At 29.3% G+C, this 18,477-nt stretch overlaps 5 protein-coding genes and 1 long non-coding RNA gene across 6 annotated transcripts; 1 reads left to right on the top strand and 5 right to left on the bottom strand.

Annotated features, from left to right (window-relative positions):
- Nucleotides 1-13: 13 nt before the first annotated feature.
- On the bottom strand, nt 14-879 carry LOC140184581 (uncharacterized). The gene is made up of 3 exons (XR_011881655.1): nt 696-879; nt 246-597; nt 14-167 (listed from the first exon to the last, which is right to left on the bottom strand). It is a non-coding gene; the product is annotated as an uncharacterized lncRNA (long non-coding RNA).
- A 44-nt stretch (nt 880-923) lies between these two features.
- Nucleotides 924-2,211, bottom strand: LOC140173042 (replication protein A 70 kDa DNA-binding subunit A-like). Its single transcript, XM_072238097.1, has 4 exons — nt 1,817-2,211; nt 1,469-1,736; nt 1,267-1,366; nt 924-1,164 (listed from the first exon to the last, which is right to left on the bottom strand). Exons 1-4 carry the CDS (start codon nt 1,964-1,966, stop codon nt 924-926), a joined length of 759 nt encoding a protein of 252 aa, XP_072094198.1. The 5' UTR covers nt 1,967-2,211.
- Nucleotides 2,212-5,559: 3,348 nt separating this feature from the next.
- Nucleotides 5,560-7,366, bottom strand: LOC112801292 (putative 12-oxophytodienoate reductase 11). The gene is made up of 3 exons (XM_025843946.2): nt 6,778-7,366; nt 6,515-6,691; nt 5,560-6,287 (listed from the first exon to the last, which is right to left on the bottom strand). Exons 1-3 carry the CDS (start codon nt 7,127-7,129, stop codon nt 5,683-5,685), a joined length of 1,134 nt encoding a protein of 377 aa, XP_025699731.1. The 5' UTR covers nt 7,130-7,366; the 3' UTR covers nt 5,560-5,682.
- A 108-nt stretch (nt 7,367-7,474) lies between these two features.
- LOC112801293 (12-oxophytodienoate reductase 2) lies at nt 7,475-9,125 on the bottom strand. Its single transcript, XM_025843947.3, has 4 exons — nt 8,781-9,125; nt 8,571-8,701; nt 8,342-8,485; nt 7,475-8,261 (listed from the first exon to the last, which is right to left on the bottom strand). The coding sequence occupies exons 1-4, from the start codon at nt 8,984-8,986 to the stop codon at nt 7,675-7,677; spliced, it is 1,068 nt and encodes a 355-aa protein (XP_025699732.1). The 5' UTR covers nt 8,987-9,125; the 3' UTR covers nt 7,475-7,674.
- Nucleotides 9,126-13,792: 4,667 nt separating this feature from the next.
- On the bottom strand, nt 13,793-15,516 carry LOC112801291 (putative 12-oxophytodienoate reductase 11). Its single transcript, XM_025843945.2, has 4 exons — nt 15,230-15,516; nt 15,023-15,153; nt 14,737-14,913; nt 13,793-14,640 (listed from the first exon to the last, which is right to left on the bottom strand). The coding sequence occupies exons 1-4, from the start codon at nt 15,445-15,447 to the stop codon at nt 14,057-14,059; spliced, it is 1,110 nt and encodes a 369-aa protein (XP_025699730.1). The 5' UTR covers nt 15,448-15,516; the 3' UTR covers nt 13,793-14,056.
- Nucleotides 15,517-17,627: 2,111 nt separating this feature from the next.
- Nucleotides 17,628-18,398, top strand: LOC114927764 (uncharacterized). Its single transcript, XM_029298709.1, has one exon. The coding sequence runs from the start codon at nt 17,628-17,630 to the stop codon at nt 18,396-18,398; it is 771 nt and encodes a 256-aa protein (XP_029154542.1).
- Nucleotides 18,399-18,477: the final 79 nt, after the last annotated feature.

Raw genomic sequence — 18,477 nt, 5'->3', positions numbered from 1 at the left:
TCTTTGGAAAGATTTTTGTCAATGATATCCTCATCATCACAGATTTTCATAACCGTGTACACATGATCAAATTGATTAATGTTGGCTTCTTTGATATTTATCTTGAAAAGGACTCTTTTTTCCATCATGTTATCAAGTGTTTTGGGATATTCATCTCCCACTATAACCTGTACACAAATAAAACACTTCACTCTTGCTATATAGCTTATAGATAGCAATTTTTAAGAATAACAATAGGTGCTTACATCGTCCTCCATAATCTGTTCAGCTCTTTTCCCACATAGCATACTTGTTTCCTTGTCCCATAGTAGCAATCGGATGCTACCGGTTCCATCAAAAACCATCACCTCGACTTTGAACCTATAATACAAACAAAATACAAATGAACATGTATTTATTTAAAAAGTTCCATACAAATATTATACAAAAGAATCTTAGGGCTGCAGATCCATGTGTATGGCCACACTTCCCACATTCATATCTGTTTCCAATAGGAGTTTCTACTTTCTTTGGACATTTTCTACATGATTTATAGAACCAATCATCCTTCGTAACATTAATCGCAACAATACTTGCAGCAATCCAAGCTGGACCTTCCTATTAAGCCATATTAAAATGTCAAGTATTTTTGCATCAGCAACCAATCTAAATAGACATTGGGCAACAAAAATTTGAAAAAACATAGTTGTGATTACCTCATGTTGGATAAGGACTTCTTCAATTGTTTTCACTGACACAGCACCTTGTTTAAGCTCCTCAACCCCTGACCAAGCTGTTTTTGATGGAACTTGACTAATCCTCACAGAGGATGATGGTTCACCGCCAAGTAGCCTACACATTGGTTCAAAAGGATCATCAACTTCATCAACAAATATACATATAGACCACAAAATTTTTCATACAAAGTATAAAAGCAAGCCACTTTAGTGATTATATAAGATAGACTCAACTAACCTGCTCCTAAATTCAGCAACATCTTTAAGGTTGGAGTCTATGTGCAGCTGTGAAATGTCAAAATGGCTTTGGACAGATGTCTTGCCATTCCATCTGGTTGCCTTAAAATACTGGACCACAACTATTAGTGGCTCAACCCTTCCATCTTGCATGTGACGAAGTAGCTGGTCAACCATTTCACCAAATATAGTGCACCCAATCCTATTGTTTCTGAAACATTATAAATATAAAAGACATCACATTAACTCTTTGAAAATAGAAATTTCTACATACGCACAGAAATATAGTTGTTATAGTGTTGAATGTACATACTCTAGGTCCTCCAAGATAACAGCCAGTCGTTTAGTCTCCTTTCCTTTGCTGGTGATCAACTCTTTTGGATCTTCTTTACCAACTACTTCACCAATCATGTCTAAAAAAAAAATAAATAGTACACACATTTGAGAGAACCATAGCTAGGCATTGCATTTGAATATGAAAGAAGTTGAACAACTATTTAATAAAACCAACTTACCAAACAATGCAGAGTCATCGATCTTCTCAGCATTTAGTAACTCACGGATGGTTCTAAATCGAAAAGCATTTAGCGAAAAACTGGGATTCTCAACATGACTGACGATTGTCCTATGACTGAAGAATAATAAATACTTTCCCCTTGATATGTTACCCTTTTGGTTGTCAACAACAATGAAGTTGGTCATAATGTACATTTGAAACTGAACCAAGACACCCCGCCACTTGCTCACCAGGGATTTAGGGATCGAGACTTGCAACCTTGTGCCCTGCAGTTTTTTGAATATATTTAGAACTTGCTTATATCACGCAAAATTTTGAAACTTTTGAATAGAGTAAATATATTTACCTGACTATCTTCAATAATCACTTCAATGGTGCCAACTTCTCCTTCATTGTATCTGTTAGGGAGTTGCCACACACGTATTACATATACTTTGAAATTCCATTGCAGTTTTCTTGCATTTAAATCAGCCAGGTAATCAAAGGTTTGAGACATTTTCCCTTCTTTTTTTTGTTTACTTGTGAGAATAATTTGTGCATGTAATTCTTCTTCCAGATGGGATTTTATATGATACAGATGGAAAGAGAGTACAAAAAGAGAAAAATAAAGACCTTTACTGGATCCTTGTTTTTTATTTTTTGTTGAAATTTGTTAGTAAATATTATTTTTTTTCTTTATCATATGACTCAACACGTGTCGGGTGAATAGATCCACCACTTGTCGAGCACCAAATCAACCACTAGTCTCCTATTATATATAGGAAGATTGATATGTTATATACTTATATAAAAATATGTTTTAAACGAACATTAAATCAAATACTTCTTACTAAATACAAAACATTTTTAACCATTAAGATAAGATCATTAATTAAAAATTTAATTTTTTTTTACATAAAATCAGTTTTATTTTAAATTAGAGAAAACTCCTCGCATCTAAGAGATGTTAAAATAACACTTTTCTCCCCTTTATTTGTAACATATACACTCTTCTCCTTTATAACTTTTAAAAAATCTCTTATTTAATTAATTTTTAATTTTTTTATGTTAACTAATTGTTAACTTTATCCATTTTTAAGAAAAAATAAATTAATTTTTACAAAAGTACTCTTTAGCAAAAATTTTATTTTTTTATTAAATTTTATTTACTAAAATAACCTTTACCAAATTATTTTTTTACTGATTAAATTGTATTTTTACTAAAATATTCTTTTAAAATTTTTTTAATAATTAAATTTTTTTTCCTAAGATATCTTTCAATAATTTTTTAATTATTAAATTATGATTTTACCAAAATTTTTGTTAATAATTATTTTTATACTTTATTATTAATTTTTTGATGTCAATATATATTATTTTAACATTAAATTAAAAAATCTTACCACTGTTAATATGTATGACAATTAATATTAATAAATAATTTATTTTATAGAATTATTAAAAATTATTAACAACTTTATCAAAACTTAAAAATAAGTTGAGATAGATAAATTTTAAATTTAAAAAATTTTACATCTCATTTCTTTATATTTTTAAAAAATAAGTTTCTTAATAATTAAAATATTATTGAAGAATATTTTAAAAAAATTTTAATCATTAAAATTTTTTAAAAAATATTTAAAAAATTTAATCAATAAAAAATAATTTGTTAAATGGTATTTTGGTAAACAAAATTTAATAAATAAATAAATAAAATTTTTGTTAAAGAGTATTTTTGTAAAACATAATTTATTTTTGTGAAAGTCTAGGGAGCCAGCAATTCTATTGAATTTTGACCAGCATGTAACCAGCAGAGAAAGATGAGCCATTGGATGAAATCTCATACTAATCTTACACCATCAAATTATCATTGATGGCTAGTTGATGGCTAACAATTACAAAAGTTGCTGGTCCCTAGCATTGTTCTTTATTTTTTCTTAAAAAAGGGCAAAATTAATGTTAGTTAACACAAAATTTTAAATGGATTAAAGAGGAGATTTTTTTAAAAGTTATAAGAGAGGGGAGTGTACATTTTATAAATAGAGGAGAGGAGAGTGAAATTTTCTATTTAAATTATCATCAAGTTATATAATAATGTTGCATATTTTTTGTAACCTATGGATAGAGTTGGATATCCACAGGTTAAAAACATGTAGAATCAGGATTGAAATATTCTCAACTTGAGGTAAGATAAGATTGAGTTTATATAAAAATCTTATCTCGCGAATAGAGTTAGAGATGGATTTAAAACCCGCTCTACCCATTGTTGTCATCCCTAGATATCGGTAGTAGTACCACCAAAAATCATGTTTCGGTACCACCAAAGATCATGTCTCTCCTAATTCTCAAATGGGTTCGCCAATACGTGGATAATACTTATTATTTTAGGTCAACAATAATAAGAAGACATTGTAGTTTTCCAAACTTTTATAAGAAGACAAACAAAATCAGAGATGAATTATTAATTTTTTTTTTGGAAAGGAATTATTATTAGTTCTTTCTAGTCTAGCAAGCTATATCGAAAAATCAGCAAAGCAGATTTACTTCAACCGATTTTTTTTTGCGTTGGGGCTTAAAGCAGGTGAAATATAACAGTTCAACTAGGTATTCTTTAAAAGTTGTACAATATTCAGCTTTTTATTATAATAATTTTAAAAAATAAAACAAACATATCTAAAAATTTTAAATAGATTTAGTGTCTTTTTAAAATTAAATACACATTCAAAATACAAACTAAATAAAACTGAAATTTAAAATTTAAATTTAAATTTTAAATTTCTATTTCAAATTTAATATATTTAATTATTAATATATTATAATTACAATTTAAATACACATCCAAAAATCAAATTAGTTATAATTCAAAATTTTGAATTTAAAATTTTAAAATAAATCTTAAACCGTCTTAAAATTTTGGATGTGTTTCAAACATGTTTTGTATATAAGTCAATAATTTTAGATGTGTAATAAATGAAAAATAACCAATATTTACAAACATACATTTTAATAATTTTAAAAGCATTAATGTTCAAATAAGTAACGATAAAATTCAACAAATAATAAAAAAAATGAGAAATATTAGATGAATTTTATCGAATAAGATATAAAAAAAATTAATTTTATATTTAATGTTTAAATTTAAATTTTTGATTTATGATTTTGGATGTGTTTTAGAAATATTTTTTGTATCACTTAATAATTTTAGATGTGTTACAATTGAAAACAAAATTGAATTTTTACAAACAAGCATTTTAATACTTTTAAAAGCATTAATATTAAAATAAGTAACGAAAAAATCTAACTATTAAAAAAAGAGAAATATTAGATGAGTTTTTCTCGAATAAGATATAAAAAATTAATTTTATTTTTAATGCTTAAATTTAAATTTTAGATTTATAATTTTGGATGTGTTTTAAAAATATTTTATGTATAATTTAATAATTTTAGATGTGTTACAATTGAAAAAAATTAATTTTTACGAACATACATTTTAATAATTTTAAAAGCGTTAATATTCAAATAAGAAATGAAAAAATTCAAAAAAATAAAAGAAAGAAAGAAAGAAAGAAAAAAATAAAGAAGAAGAAAAGAATATTGATATATACACTGATTATTTATTATTTAATTCAAATGTTAATATAATCTTATTCAAATAATGATGAATGAATTTTGAGTTAGTATGTAAGTCACTCGAAATAGAAACAAAATAGCACGACTCATCTAATAACAATAATAATAATAATAATAAAATGTTAAATATGAAATAATAAATTTACCTGTAGAGAAATAATACTCTTCTATGAAAATTTTTGTAAAGAACAGTGAGAGAGAAGAAAAAAAAGAAAAAAAAAAGAACGTACACGAGAGAGGGGAGGGGGACGTGCAAATAAATAAAAAACTAATAAAATAACTATTTTATGAAGTAGGTAGGAAGTTAGAGAAATTCTAGTATTTGAAATTTAAATTAATTTTAATTACCAACATGTTTAGCTACAAATTAGGAATATCTTTTACCTAAAATTTATTTAAATAATATTATTTAAATTTAAAGGCTGAATAAAGGCTGAATTTTAAAGGACACATAGCATTTTCCGAAATATAATAACACTATTTTTACACAGGAAGTATAATATAATCTATTAATGTTAACACTTAACACAATGCTCATATGGCATTAGAAAACCAAGTTTGTTACACAATACTTTGAATCTAGTGAGAATAATCGACTTTGCATTACATAGGGGAAGCAGCAGCATCATCAAGAAATGGATAGTCAGTATAACCAATAACAGGATCAGATGTATAAAACGTTTGGCAGTTATACTCGTTGAGAGGTGCATTAAGTGCGAATCTCTTTGGCAAATCCGGATTAGACAAGAACCAACGACCATAAGCAACAAGATCTGCCCTGTCCTCACCTATGGCTTTGTTCCCATCTTCTCTATCGTACCCTCCAGCAACTATAAAAGTGCCATTGAAGGCCTTTCTCATTGGAACCAAACTGTGAGGGCATTCACCTTTTTCTCCAACGGTTATCATTCTCGGTTCAACCATGTGACAGTAGAGAATACCATATTTATTGAGTGCATTAACCATGTAAAGCCCCAATGCTTCAGGGTTGGAGTCTCCACAATCTAGATACTCCGCATAAGGTGATAGTCTGATTCCAACTCTTTCAGCTCCTATCTCATTCACAACTGCCTCAACAACTTCTAATGGAAATCGACAACGGTTCTCAAGAGATCCACCGTATTCATCTGTTCGGTCATTCACTTTGTCTTTCATAAACTGCTCAAGTAGGTAGCCGTAAGCCCCATGGATCTCCACTCCATCAAAACCTAAAAAGAGTATATCCAAATAGGATTTATTTGTCTGAATAAAAATAACAGTTCTAACAAACGTAAAAATTTATATCTTATTTTTTAAAGTTCAATAACCTCAATATAATAAAAAAATTTGAGAGACAAAAACATTATGCAAAATTTTTTAAAGATTTATTTGGATATATATTCACAAAATTAAAATTTCACACATGAAGATGTTTCCATGCAATTAATTAAGTTACCAGCTCGAATAGCATTTCTAGCAGCAAGTCTGAAGTCGTTGATAAGTTGAGGAATTTCGTGGATGCTTAGCGGCCTTGGTTTTGCGAAGGTATTGACTTCGGTGCCACTTCCTCGAGGTTGTGGTGAGAGTTGCTTGTCCGTAGAAGATACAGGGGCTTCACCGTTTGGCTGATAACCTTTTTGTAGCGTAAACATACAACACTTAGTTATGTTCACATAAACGACATTACTATTTCTATTGAGAGAGAAAGAGAGTACATACATGTGTTGGAGACTCTTCCAGCATGCCAAATCTGACAGAAGAAGATGCCGCCCTTGGCATGAACAGCGTCCACGATGGGCTTCCATGCATGAACATGCTCCTCGCTCCACAACCCGGGAATATCCCCATAGCCGCGAGCAGTGGGGGATATACAAGTGGCTTCCGCAATGAGAAGGCCGCCATTGGTGGTTCTCTGGGAGTAGTATAAAACTGCATGGGGCTGTGGAACATTGTTGTAGGACCTCTGCCTTGTTAGTGGCGCCAACACAACCCTGTGTGATAAATCTAAATTCCCAATCTTGTATGGAGTAAGGAGAGGAGTAACGCTACCCATGGCATAAATATCTGTCATCAGCTTCGTTGCCTGGTGGACTCTCAAACGCAGGAACACATAGTCACCATTTCGGTTTCCAAACCAGATATTTTTTTCCTTTAATCAGGTAGGTAGTAGGTACCCATCAGACTCAAGCTACAATAAGAACCGCAAGAGTTTTATATTTTCTATATCCATAAAATGTTGGTTTTGTCTTTTTGTCTAAGTAAAAAGCCCACCTCTTTATACTGGAACCATCTTTTTCTTTATTTAGTCAATGTAATTTGAAAAGTCTCTCGCTTAGTTTAAAAGCTTTGATTTTCCTTCCCCACAATTGTATAAGTGCATAATGCAAGCCTTGTTTTATTGTTGAATTGCACCATATTGTTGCGTAATTGTTGGGCCATATTAAGATTATTGCAAACAAATTACAAATACATAGTAGTTACATGCTATGTGCTAAATCTTGAACCTTGCACAGTATAATATCAACTTGACTCTAAGCAATGACCCAGAAAATTATGTAGCATCATCGTCCTTATCGAACTACTAAACAAAAACTATGACACATGAGTTCATTGACTTCATTCAAGAAATGGATAATCAGTATAACCAACAACAGGATCAGAAGTGTAGAATGTTTGGCGATTGTATTTGTTGAGAGGAGCATGATCAAGTGCAAATCTCTTTGGCAAATCTGGATTAGCCAAGAACAAACGACCATATGCAACAAGATCTGTCCTGTTTTCTCTTATAGCTTTGATCCCATCTTCTCTGTCATATCCTCCAGCAACAATAAAAGTGCCATTGAAGGCTTTTCTCATCTGCACAAGGCTGTGAGGGCTTTCAACCTTTTCTCCAACAGTTTTCATTCTTGGTTCAACCATGTGACAGTATAGAATACCATATTTGTTGAGTGCATTAACCAAATAAAGCCCCAATGCTTCTGGATTGGAGTCTCCAGATTCTGCATAATCTGCATAAGGTGATAGTCTAATTCCAACTCTTTCTGCTCCTATCTCATTCACAATAGCTTCAACAACTTCCAAAGTGAAACGACAACGATTCTCAAGCGATCCACCGTACTCATCCGTTCGATCATTCACCTTGTCTTTCATAAATTGCTCCAGTAAAAAGCCGTGAGCCCCATGGATCTCAACCCCATCAAAACCTACATTCCATAGATAAGTTCATTCTTTATAAATTCTTAGTGGATTGTAAATTTGTAATATTTTGAATAAGCTTAATTACCAGCTTCTATAGCATTCCTAGCAGCAAGTCGAAAGTCATTGATAACATGTGAAATTTCTTCTGTTCTTAGCCTCCTAGGTGGTGTGAACTGTGTGAGTGGCTTGTCCGTGGAAGATATTAGCTCTTGCCCCTCTGGATGATACTCTGTTGAAAACAACATACATGAAAAATAGGTACATGCATATGGTAATAAAGTTTAATTGGTAAGGTGGAGAATAAGAATATATACCTGGATCATAAACCCTTCCAACGTGGCCAATCTGACAAAAGAAGATGGCACCTTTGGCATGGACAGCATCTACAATAGGCTTCCATGCTTGGACCTGCTCCTTAGTCCATATTGCCGGTATGTTGGGATACCTGCATAGCAACTAGCTTGTAAGATATGATATGAAAAGAAGAGTTTATTTATAGGAACAAGTTGTGGAAGGGTGTGTACCATTGAGAAGATAGAGAGATGACAGTAGCTTCAGATATGAGAAGGCCTCCCTTGGAAGCTCTCTGAGAGTAGTACAAGGCAGCATGGGACTGAGGAACATGGTTGTAGGATCTTTGTCTGGTGAGTGGTGCCAACACCACCCTGTGGGATAAATTGAACTTGCCCATCTTATAAGGGCTAACAAGAGGATTCTCCATGGCAACCATTTGTGGGAATCAGATCAGATTGTGTTAACTGTTATGTATTATTAAGTGAGTCAAGTGAAAACTAATAAGGGGGTATTACTATTTATAGAAGGAGGATGCAAGGAAGAATAAAAGAGAATCAGATATCAAAGTTTGAACTACTTTCAAGTGTGGTGTGCGGATGATGACGTCTACCATTGCGTTTCATTATTGGTTGTTACAGTAGTCTCCATTCATTTATCTTATAAAGTCAAATCATACAAGATTTAAGGGAACAAAACAAATGAATAAATAAAGAGTAACGTGACAATCAGATTCTTATAGGATTTTATTTTTGGAGTAATTAATTATTAAAAAAATATTAATTAAGTTTTCTATGATAGTAGTAGATATATATATTATTTTGTTAAGTGGCAAACAAAATTAAATTGCTCATATATTTTATTATCTACAATGATGTGTGGGTCGTTATTGTCACATGAATATGCCAACACTATAATTTTAGATAAAAAAAAATTCATTATTTTTTGAATTTTCATGTAATCTTTATTAGTTGTTCTCTATTTATTATGAATTTTACAAAATAGGTGAAATTTTATTCAAAAAATTGTTATATACGTGACAATCTTTTAAGATAGACACATTACAATAGTTAACAATATATATAAGCATAGCTATTAAATTTTATGTGATGAATTAATAAAAAGACATGATTTATCTATTATTGACTATCATTAAGGACTAAATTAATTTTTTTTAATGATTAATTAGTTTAAAATTAAAATTTTCAAAAATTTAATTATTATTTTATTCATAAATAAATTATTCAATAATATGAGTCGGGAAAAAAAATAAGAAGAAACTATTATTATTTAATTACTTGATTTAGTCAAATAATCATAAGCTATGACGAGGCCATCATGCAGGATACATCGACCACAACCGTCAACTGTATGATAACAATTAGCAATAGATCGTCTAGGTTCCTCCTTTTTCTTTCTCAATTTTGGATTTCCTCTCCTTTCCTTTCCTTAGTTACCCTCGCTTCCAGCTCACAAATAATTGAATAACTAAGTTAAACTCGTGCGTTGTGTATAACTAAAATTAATTAATTTTTATACATAAAAGATTATTTAATAAATTCTTTTAAAAATTAATATTAAATTTAAATAAAATTGTAAAGACATTATATATTTTAGTGTTTGAAAAAGTTCATCACCTAATATATAAATATTTAACAAAGTCAAATATTATAGTGTAAGAATGAAGCTTTAAGATGTAATGCAAATATGAGTATAATGTTTTAATTATTAAAAATAACATCCATGAATTATGACATCATACTTTTTTTAACATTATTATTATAAAAAATAATATTAAATAATATTAAAAAATATAAATGATTAAAAATAAAAGTGATATATAAATGACAAAAATAATATATAATTAATAAACACAATTAGATCAAAAATAACAAAAGAAAACTTAAAAACATTATAATAAAAATTTTATACGTTATAATATTTTAGGAGTTCATCATCTAGCATATAATGAGCAAATTATTTAGTAAATTAAAATAAAAAATCATGATCATCAACAAAATTTTTTAAATAATTGTGCAAAATATTAGTAATAATAAAAAAGAAAGAGTGAATGGTATAAAATTATGTGAGAGGAGATAAAAAGTGTGTGAATTAAATGTTGATTTATATAATAAATATAAATATATGTGAGAATAGAAATAGAAAATGAATTAGATTTTATTAACCAATTTATATTTATTAAAAAAATAACATTACTATTAAGTATGGGGTAACCTATGTAAAAATAAAAAGTAAAATGAAATTAAATAATAATATAATGATAGAAAAACTATAAAATGATAATTTCATTAAAATGACAAATATATTTTTTCTATGATTAAAAACAGAAGAAGCAAAGTTTACTGGTTATGACTTAACACCCAAATATAAATTAAGCAAATGTGTTTAACCAAATCAAACTTTAATCATGTTTATTTGGATTTCGGTTAATATAATTATCGTATCCTTATAAATAAGCTCATATGTTTTGTAAGAATGAAAATTGAAAAAAGCATACATTTGTAGTAGTTAAAAATATTATGTTGAAATTAAAAACTACATAGACAAATATTATTTTTGAATGAAGTATTTTTTATGTTTTATTATGTAAGTTTTTCTGTTTTAAAGAGATTATTTTATTTGATAAGGAATAAATGAAAGTTTATTGACAGAGAAAAAACTATATATAATTTTTAAAAATCACACGTCTTTCTATGGAAATATAGATTAACTTTATTCATAGAAAATCTTATGCATCTATTTTTTATGGTAAATTTTGATCTTACAACATACACTTATAACTTAAACACAAAAACACACTCTAATAAAATTACATATCACTTTTATATATAAAAACATTCAACAACTTGAAAAATCATACAAATATCCACTCACATATTCTAAAAATAAACACATAATATACAACTTTATCCATAAAGCACATTTATGTCACTTGAAAGTTATTCACGCTTCTTCTTGTAAAAAAATATGAAATTTATTCATCACAATACACTAATAGAAAAAAAAAATTTGAAAAAGTATAGGTAGATAATGAAAATATTAAATAATGTGAATAATGAATATATCGGATATTCAATTCACTAAGTATGCGGATAATTATTCTAATATTAAGATCTAGGTAAATAATTTGGAAATGTAGTGTGTTTTACTTGATTTAAACTAATTTTAAGACCCATTATATTCATATTGTTCAAAAAAATCATTAATTACCTAGTATAATTTATATTTTTTTATTTTTGAAATCCACTCGTCCTCTTGCTTCATTTTAAATCCCATAGAATCTTGCAAACAAATTTTATGAACTACTATATATGTTAGTCATATACTAAAAGTTAAAATAGTTTTAAGGTTGAAATATATTGTTTGTACTCATTTTTATTTGATACATCTTAAAGTGCATCTTTTATTATTGTAAAAGATAGGTGATTCACGTTATAAGTCTCACACCCAATTTAATTATAAAAAAATATATGAGAATTAATATTAAGATAGCTCGTCAAACAACACTTAAAAAAAATTGTCTGACTTGATTAAGTAATTATTTTAATTCAAGTCTTTTTTTCTTTATCTTCTTCCTAATAAGTATAATTACATAATCACTACTTGATACATATATTTAGCAAAAATAGAAAGCAATAAAAAAATATAAGATTATGTGAGAAAAAATAAAAAAATATTTAAAATGAATGTTAATTTATATAATAAATATTAAAAAAATAAATATAAAATTAGAGGTCAAAATGAATTAAAATTTAATTTAATTTATACCTATTAAAAAATTAATATTAACACCGAAAACATAGAATAGTGGATCTTTTTATTACGTATAAATATAAGTGGATCTTTTTATTTTGTGAATGGATTAAAAAGTATTTCAAATAAAAGTAGAAGGATTAAAAGCTAAATTACTTAGATTATATATATATATATATATATATATATATATATATATATATATATATATATATATATATATATATATATATATATATACTAATTAGCCACTTAAATTGACGTGCTATAATATTAAAAATTAGAAGACTAACAATGCATTTAAAAATTATTTTAGGCTCTATTTTAATATATTACTAATAGATAGATTATCTTTTTAAATTTTATTTTTTTGTTAATATTTTACTAACTCTAACTACTAAAGACTAAATTCTAAATCATAAATTTTATTAGTATAAATAAAGTGTTAACCAAAAGTATTGACTTTTTAATATTTTTTTGGATGTAATAAATATATAATTATGATATTATATATGTAATTAAACAAAATAACTTTTAATAAATATGTAAATTAAACAAAATAACTTTTAATTATTGTCTCCTAACTTTAGCAAAATGGCAAAATGTAAATATGTAATAGGCCAATATACTACAACTAATAATTTCCTTGTTGAGTCCAAATTTAGGAGCTAACTTTTTTTTCTTGTGTCTATTTCTACTTGAGGATGTAGTTTTATACCCATTTTATTTTCAATAACAACGAGATAACAGAGGTGATTCTATCCTAATAAAATAAATAAATAATATTTAACATAATACAAATTATTTGAATACTTTTAGGATATTATATATTAACATATCATATAGGTATATCTCATATTAATTTATGTTTATTTAGTTTGATATTTAGTTGATTTTGCCAACATAATTATATTATATTCTTGACTTATAATAAGCACTTCTTATTGTACTCTCATATAACAACAGCATCTGAATATCAAATTTATTCTTGACTTATTGTTAAAATATATTTAACATACCATATATTAATATAGTATATAGATATATTTTGTATTAATTTTATGTTTATTTAATTTAATATTATATTAATTTTATCATTTATAATTAGATTATATCCTTACATCTTTATTGTGATTCATACAACAATGATATTTGAGTATCCAATTTATTTTTGAATTATTATAATGAATTCTCACACAAACAATTATTCTTAATACCATTTCAAAAGGATTAAGATCGAAAAGGATTGGGAGGGGGATCCTATGTTTTTGTGAGGAGAGGAGACATCATTGAGTCCAACCGGAGCTTACTCTGGCTATTTCCGTGCAATGTTTTTGTTTTATTGACCTAAACTTTCACATTTTCCACTACATCACATGCAGCATTGTTGAGTGTCCAAATTTACAAATATAATCCATCTAACATTTAACTGTTACTTGTGGATTGAAAGAGGAAGCAGAAACCAGAAACAGAGGTCAAACGTGTGGTCAAACAACTCATGGCAATCATCCCATGATATTCATTTGCCAACATTTTCTTGTCATTGCTGTATACTGATATTACTGATATTATTACAAGCCAAATAATAGAGTACATATCACATTTAAACAATCATGAACCTTGCACAAAATGAACTAGATTCTAAGCTGTGATAAAAATTATATTAAGCATCATCATTCTTAATGTGCAAGCTAAGGGAAAGACAAGCCTATTGTCTTTAAATTATTGGTTTCTTTTATTCTAGAAATGGATAATCAGTGTAACCAATAACCGGATCAGGAATATAGAACGTTTGGCGATTGTACTTGTTAAGAGGGGCATTAAGTGCAAATCTCTTTGGTAAATCAGGATTAGCCAAGAACCAACGACCATAAGCAACAAGATCTGCCCTGTGTTCAGCTATGGCTTTGATCCCATCCTCTCTGTCATACCCTCCAGCAACAATGAAAGTGCCATTGAAGGCCTTTCTCATTGGCACCAAACTGTGAGGGCATTCCACCTTTTCTCCAACAGTTTTCATCCTCGGTTCAACCATGTGACAGTAGAGAATACCATATTTGTTGAGTGAATTAACCATGTAAAGCCCCAATGCTTCAGGGTTGGAGTCTCCAGACTCTGCATACTCTGCATAAGGTGATAGCCTAATTCCAACTCTTTCAGCTCCTACCTCATTCACAACTGCTTCAACAACTTCCAACGGAAATCGACAACGGTTCTCAAGGGATCCACCATATTTATCTGTTCGATCATTCACTTTGTCTTTCATAAATTGTTCGAGTAAGTAGCCATGAGCTCCATGGATCTCAACCCCATCAAAACCTACAATTTGCATCCCCAAAAAGTATGTGAATTATTCGAACACAGGAAGCAGGGTAGTTTATGAAAGTGAATCGGATTATGAATGAGGTCACTCACCAGCTTCTATAGCATTTCTTGCAGCAAGTCTGAAGTCATTGACAATAAGAGGAATTTCTTCCGTTTTTAGCCTCCTAGGTGGTGTGAACTGTGCTACATCAATGCCATTGCTTCTGATTTGTGGTGTGAGTGGCTTGTCAGTGGAAGATATTGGAGCTTCCCCATTCGGCTGATAACCTATTCAATGCATATCGCGCTACAGTTAACCATAAATTTTAACCTAAAAGTTAATTGATAAAACAGTGAAAAAAGAATAAGATGAAGTGGGAGAGAGCGAGTAGAGTACTTGAATCAGAAACTCTTCCAACATGCCAAATCTGGCAGAAGAAGATGCCGCCCTTGGCATGAACAGCATCGACGATGGGTTTCCATGCTTCCACTTGCTCCTTAGTCCATATTCCGGGTGTGTGGGGATAGCTGCAAATAATTAGTATGAGATCAGATCCATGTAAAGAAAACGAGGAGAAAAGAAGGTTTGTTAGAAGATGCGCACCCCTGAGCAGTGTCAGAGACGCCGGTGGCCTCCGCAATGAGAAGGCCGCCCCTGGTGGTTCTTTGGGAGTAGTACAAAACAGCGTGGGGCTGTGGAACATTGTTGTAGGACCTCTGTCTGGTGAGTGGCGCCAACACAACCCTGTGTGATAAATTGAACTTCCCCATCTTGTATGGAGTAAGGAGAGGATTAATGGCTGAGGAATCCAGAGCTGCCATTGTCGAAGCCAAAGAATAGTGGAATATGAACAAATAAGTAAAGGCAAAATTGTAAGGATACAAAAGATTAGTTATTGGGTATTTATAGAAGGTTGAAGGAAAGGAAGAGGGGGGGGGGGGGCATAAAGAGTGAGGTGACGTGTGCAATGGCGTTTGCAGGACCGACAGGAGGTCAACTTTGACTACCAACTCCTCTAATTTCCTTCATATGTGTTTATGGACGGCTACAGGTGCGGCTAATAATATATTACCAAGGCTGCGTTTTGGAGACAGGGAGATAGACAAAAATATTTGAGGGTAGATTGAGGCTGAGAGGCAAAAATTATAAATTGAGATCTGGATTCAATTAAGTTTTTGTAATATGTTTGAATTAATCTCACTAATTGAATAACGCGAATAATATTAACAACGAGTCGTATTTTTAAGTTTAATATTTAGATAATAATTAATTAATTAAGAATTTGAATTTAAATTTAAATTTAAATTTTTTAATTTATTATTTGTGTTGTTTACTATATGCATTATTTTTCTATACTTTTTTATATAAAATATATTGAATTGAGTTATATCTAAATATCATGTTATGAATAACTATAGGAACTCCTAATATTACTAAAATTGCGTTTCAGAGACACGAAGTTAGACATAAATATTTTTAGAATAGATTGAGGATGAGAGACAAAAAGTATAAATTAAAATAAAGACTAAATTAAATTTTTGTATTATATTTGATATAAAATTAATTTTGTTAGGTGAATAATGAGAGTTGTGAATAGCGTGAATAATGAGTCGTGTTTTTAAGTTCAGTATTCAGATAATAATTAATTAATTAATTAAGAATTTTAATTTTAATTTTTTTAATTCGTTGTTTGTGTTGTTTATTATATGCATTGTTCCTTTAGGCTCCGTTTGGTTGATGTATAGAATGAGACATAGACACAAAGGCACAAACACTAAAGACATAGACATAAAATATTTGTGTCTATATACTATGTTTGGTAAAAATAATGAATAAGACATAAATATTTGAAAAAGTTTGAATTGCCTTTCATTCAACCACAAATTTTACCAACACCGCTACACACCTATCCAGGGACGGATGTATGGGGGGAGAGTGAAGGCCTGACCCCAGGTTTAAAGAAAAAATAGTAGAAACCTTAATCCAATCCAAATAAAACATAATAGCTTTTAAAATTTTTCAAATCCCTAAAACTAATTCTTCGTTTTCTATTCTATCTCCTAATTCTCCTGTGCTGTTTCCTCACGACTCACGAATCACGCGACGCTCACTAAGTCACTGCCATTCCCAAAGTAACTAGGTAAGTATTTAGTGTTATTTTCAAATTTCAATAATATATAATATATTCATATAATCATATCAATTAAAGCAAGGATGCAACTCGTAAGGTATTTATTTTATTTTTGAGATTTATTTTCTCTTATTTTCTCTTATTTTATTTTTTAATGAAATTAATAGTAATTTAGTAAAAAAATTATTATTATTGATATTTAATTAATAAAAAATACTTAGATTTTATTTATTTATGTAAGTATATAATTTTTTGAGTTCTTATTTTTTTCAGGTAAAAAGAAATTAGAACATTTTATGATGAAAAATAAAGTAAAATTGATGCAATTTTTAAGAGAAAAGCTACTGATAATGTTGGAGTTCAAACAAGTCAACCCTCTAATCTTATTTCACAAGAAGTTCAAGTAAGTGAGCTCTCTAATCTTACTCAAAATACACATCACCATGAAACCAAAGTACCAAGATTAGAAAGAGATGTTGATATCTCTTTACTAGAAAGGGATCCAGGAAAGCGACGTCCAATTTGGCAGTATAATATCAATGAACGTGATAAAATTCGTAGAGCATACATAATAGCTGGGCCATACCAACCAACAAATATTAGTTATTTAGCTTCTGGTAATAACAATTACTGTCGATATTTTCAAGTTGGTTAGAAAATTCACCAGAAAAAAATGCTGCTTATTGTTTGCCTTGCTACTTGTTTGGTAAACATTATGGTGCTCGTAATGATGGAAAAAATGCATTTTCAGAGTTAGGATTTAATAATTGGAAGAAAGTAAACAATGGGGTAAATTGTGCATTTGTATGTCACGAGGGTTCTATTCCTAATTCTCCCCATAATTTATGTGTGAAATCTTGTGATGATTTAATGGCTCAATCTAAGCATATAGACAAAGTTCTTGATAGGCATAGTGATGAAACTATTGCAAATAACCGTTTAAGGTTGAAGACATCTATTAATGCTATTCGATGGCTTGCATTTCAAGCATGTGCATTTAGAGGCGATGATGAAAGTCCTGGATCTTTGAATAGGGGAAATTTTATTGAGTTAATTAAGCTTTTAGCTTCCTGTAATCAGAATGTTAATAATGTTGTTCTTGAAAATGTTCCTGGAAATGCTCAATATATATCTCCCGGTGTTCAGAAAGATATATTGCATATCTTTGCTAGAAAAGTGCGTGCAACAATTCGAGAAGAAATTGGTGATTTTAAATTTTGTATAATTATTGATGAAGCAAGAGATGAGTCAAAGCGAGAACAAATGTCTGTGGTTTTGAGATTTGTAGACAAGCACGGTTGTGTTCAAGAAAGATTCTTTGATCTTATACATGTTTCTGATACATGTTCTTTGACATTGAAAACAGAAATTTCATCAGTTATTTCTCGTCATAATCTTGATGTCCAAAATCTTAGGGGACAAGGGTACGATGGAGCTAGTAATATGCGCAGTGAATGGAATAGATTGCAAGCTCTATTTCTGAAAGATTGTCCTTTTGCTTATTACATTCATTGTCTTGCTCATCGATTACAATTAGCACTTGTTTCTGCAGCCAAAGAAGTTTGTTATGTTTATCAATTCTTTTCAAAACTTACACTAATTGTGAATGTTGTGACTATTTCTCCTAAACGTCATGATTAGTTAAGGGTTGCTCAAGAAAATAATGTTGCAAACTTAATTGCCAATGATCAAATTGTGACAGGTAGTGGACTTAATCAAA

The sequence above is a fragment of the Arachis hypogaea genome, chromosome 5 (genome assembly GCF_003086295.3).
Source record: "Arachis hypogaea cultivar Tifrunner chromosome 5, arahy.Tifrunner.gnm2.J5K5, whole genome shotgun sequence".
Classification (NCBI taxonomy): Eukaryota; Viridiplantae; Streptophyta; class Magnoliopsida; order Fabales; family Fabaceae; genus Arachis; species Arachis hypogaea.
Note: the sequence above shows the minus strand (reverse complement) of the source record. Positions and strands in the feature narration are given on the sequence as shown.

Coding starts and splice junctions, on each gene's coding strand:
- LOC140173042 (XM_072238097.1), bottom strand. CDS start 1,966: ATGTCTCAAACCTTTGATTACCTGGCTGATTTAAATGCAAGAAAACTG. Junction 1,367..1,468: donor CGATGACTCTGCATTGTTTG/GTAAGTTGGTTT, acceptor TTTTTTTTTTAG/ACATGATTGGTGAAGTAGTT. Junction 1,165..1,266: donor GTTATCTTGGAGGACCTAGA/GTATGTACATTC, acceptor ATAATGTTTCAG/AAACAATAGGATTGGGTGCA.
- LOC112801292 (XM_025843946.2), bottom strand. CDS start 7,129: ATGACAGATATTTATGCCATGGGTAGCGTTACTCCTCTCCTTACTCCA. Junction 6,692..6,777: donor TGGAAGAGTCTCCAACACAT/GTATGTACTCTC, acceptor CGCTACAAAAAG/GTTATCAGCCAAACGGTGAA. Junction 6,288..6,514: donor TAGAAATGCTATTCGAGCTG/GTAACTTAATTA, acceptor TACTCTTTTTAG/GTTTTGATGGAGTGGAGATC.
- LOC112801293 (XM_025843947.3), bottom strand. CDS start 8,986: ATGGTTGCCATGGAGAATCCTCTTGTTAGCCCTTATAAGATGGGCAAG. Junction 8,486..8,570: donor TGGAAGGGTTTATGATCCAG/GTATATATTCTT, acceptor TGTTTTCAACAG/AGTATCATCCAGAGGGGCAA. Junction 8,262..8,341: donor TAGGAATGCTATAGAAGCTG/GTAATTAAGCTT, acceptor TATGGAATGTAG/GTTTTGATGGGGTTGAGATC.
- LOC112801291 (XM_025843945.2), bottom strand. CDS start 15,447: ATGGCAGCTCTGGATTCCTCAGCCATTAATCCTCTCCTTACTCCATAC. Junction 14,914..15,022: donor TGGAAGAGTTTCTGATTCAA/GTACTCTACTCG, acceptor TGCATTGAATAG/GTTATCAGCCGAATGGGGAA. Junction 14,641..14,736: donor AAGAAATGCTATAGAAGCTG/GTGAGTGACCTC, acceptor TGCAAATTGTAG/GTTTTGATGGGGTTGAGATC.
- LOC114927764 (XM_029298709.1), top strand. CDS start 17,628: ATGGCTCAATCTAAGCATATAGACAAAGTTCTTGATAGGCATAGTGAT.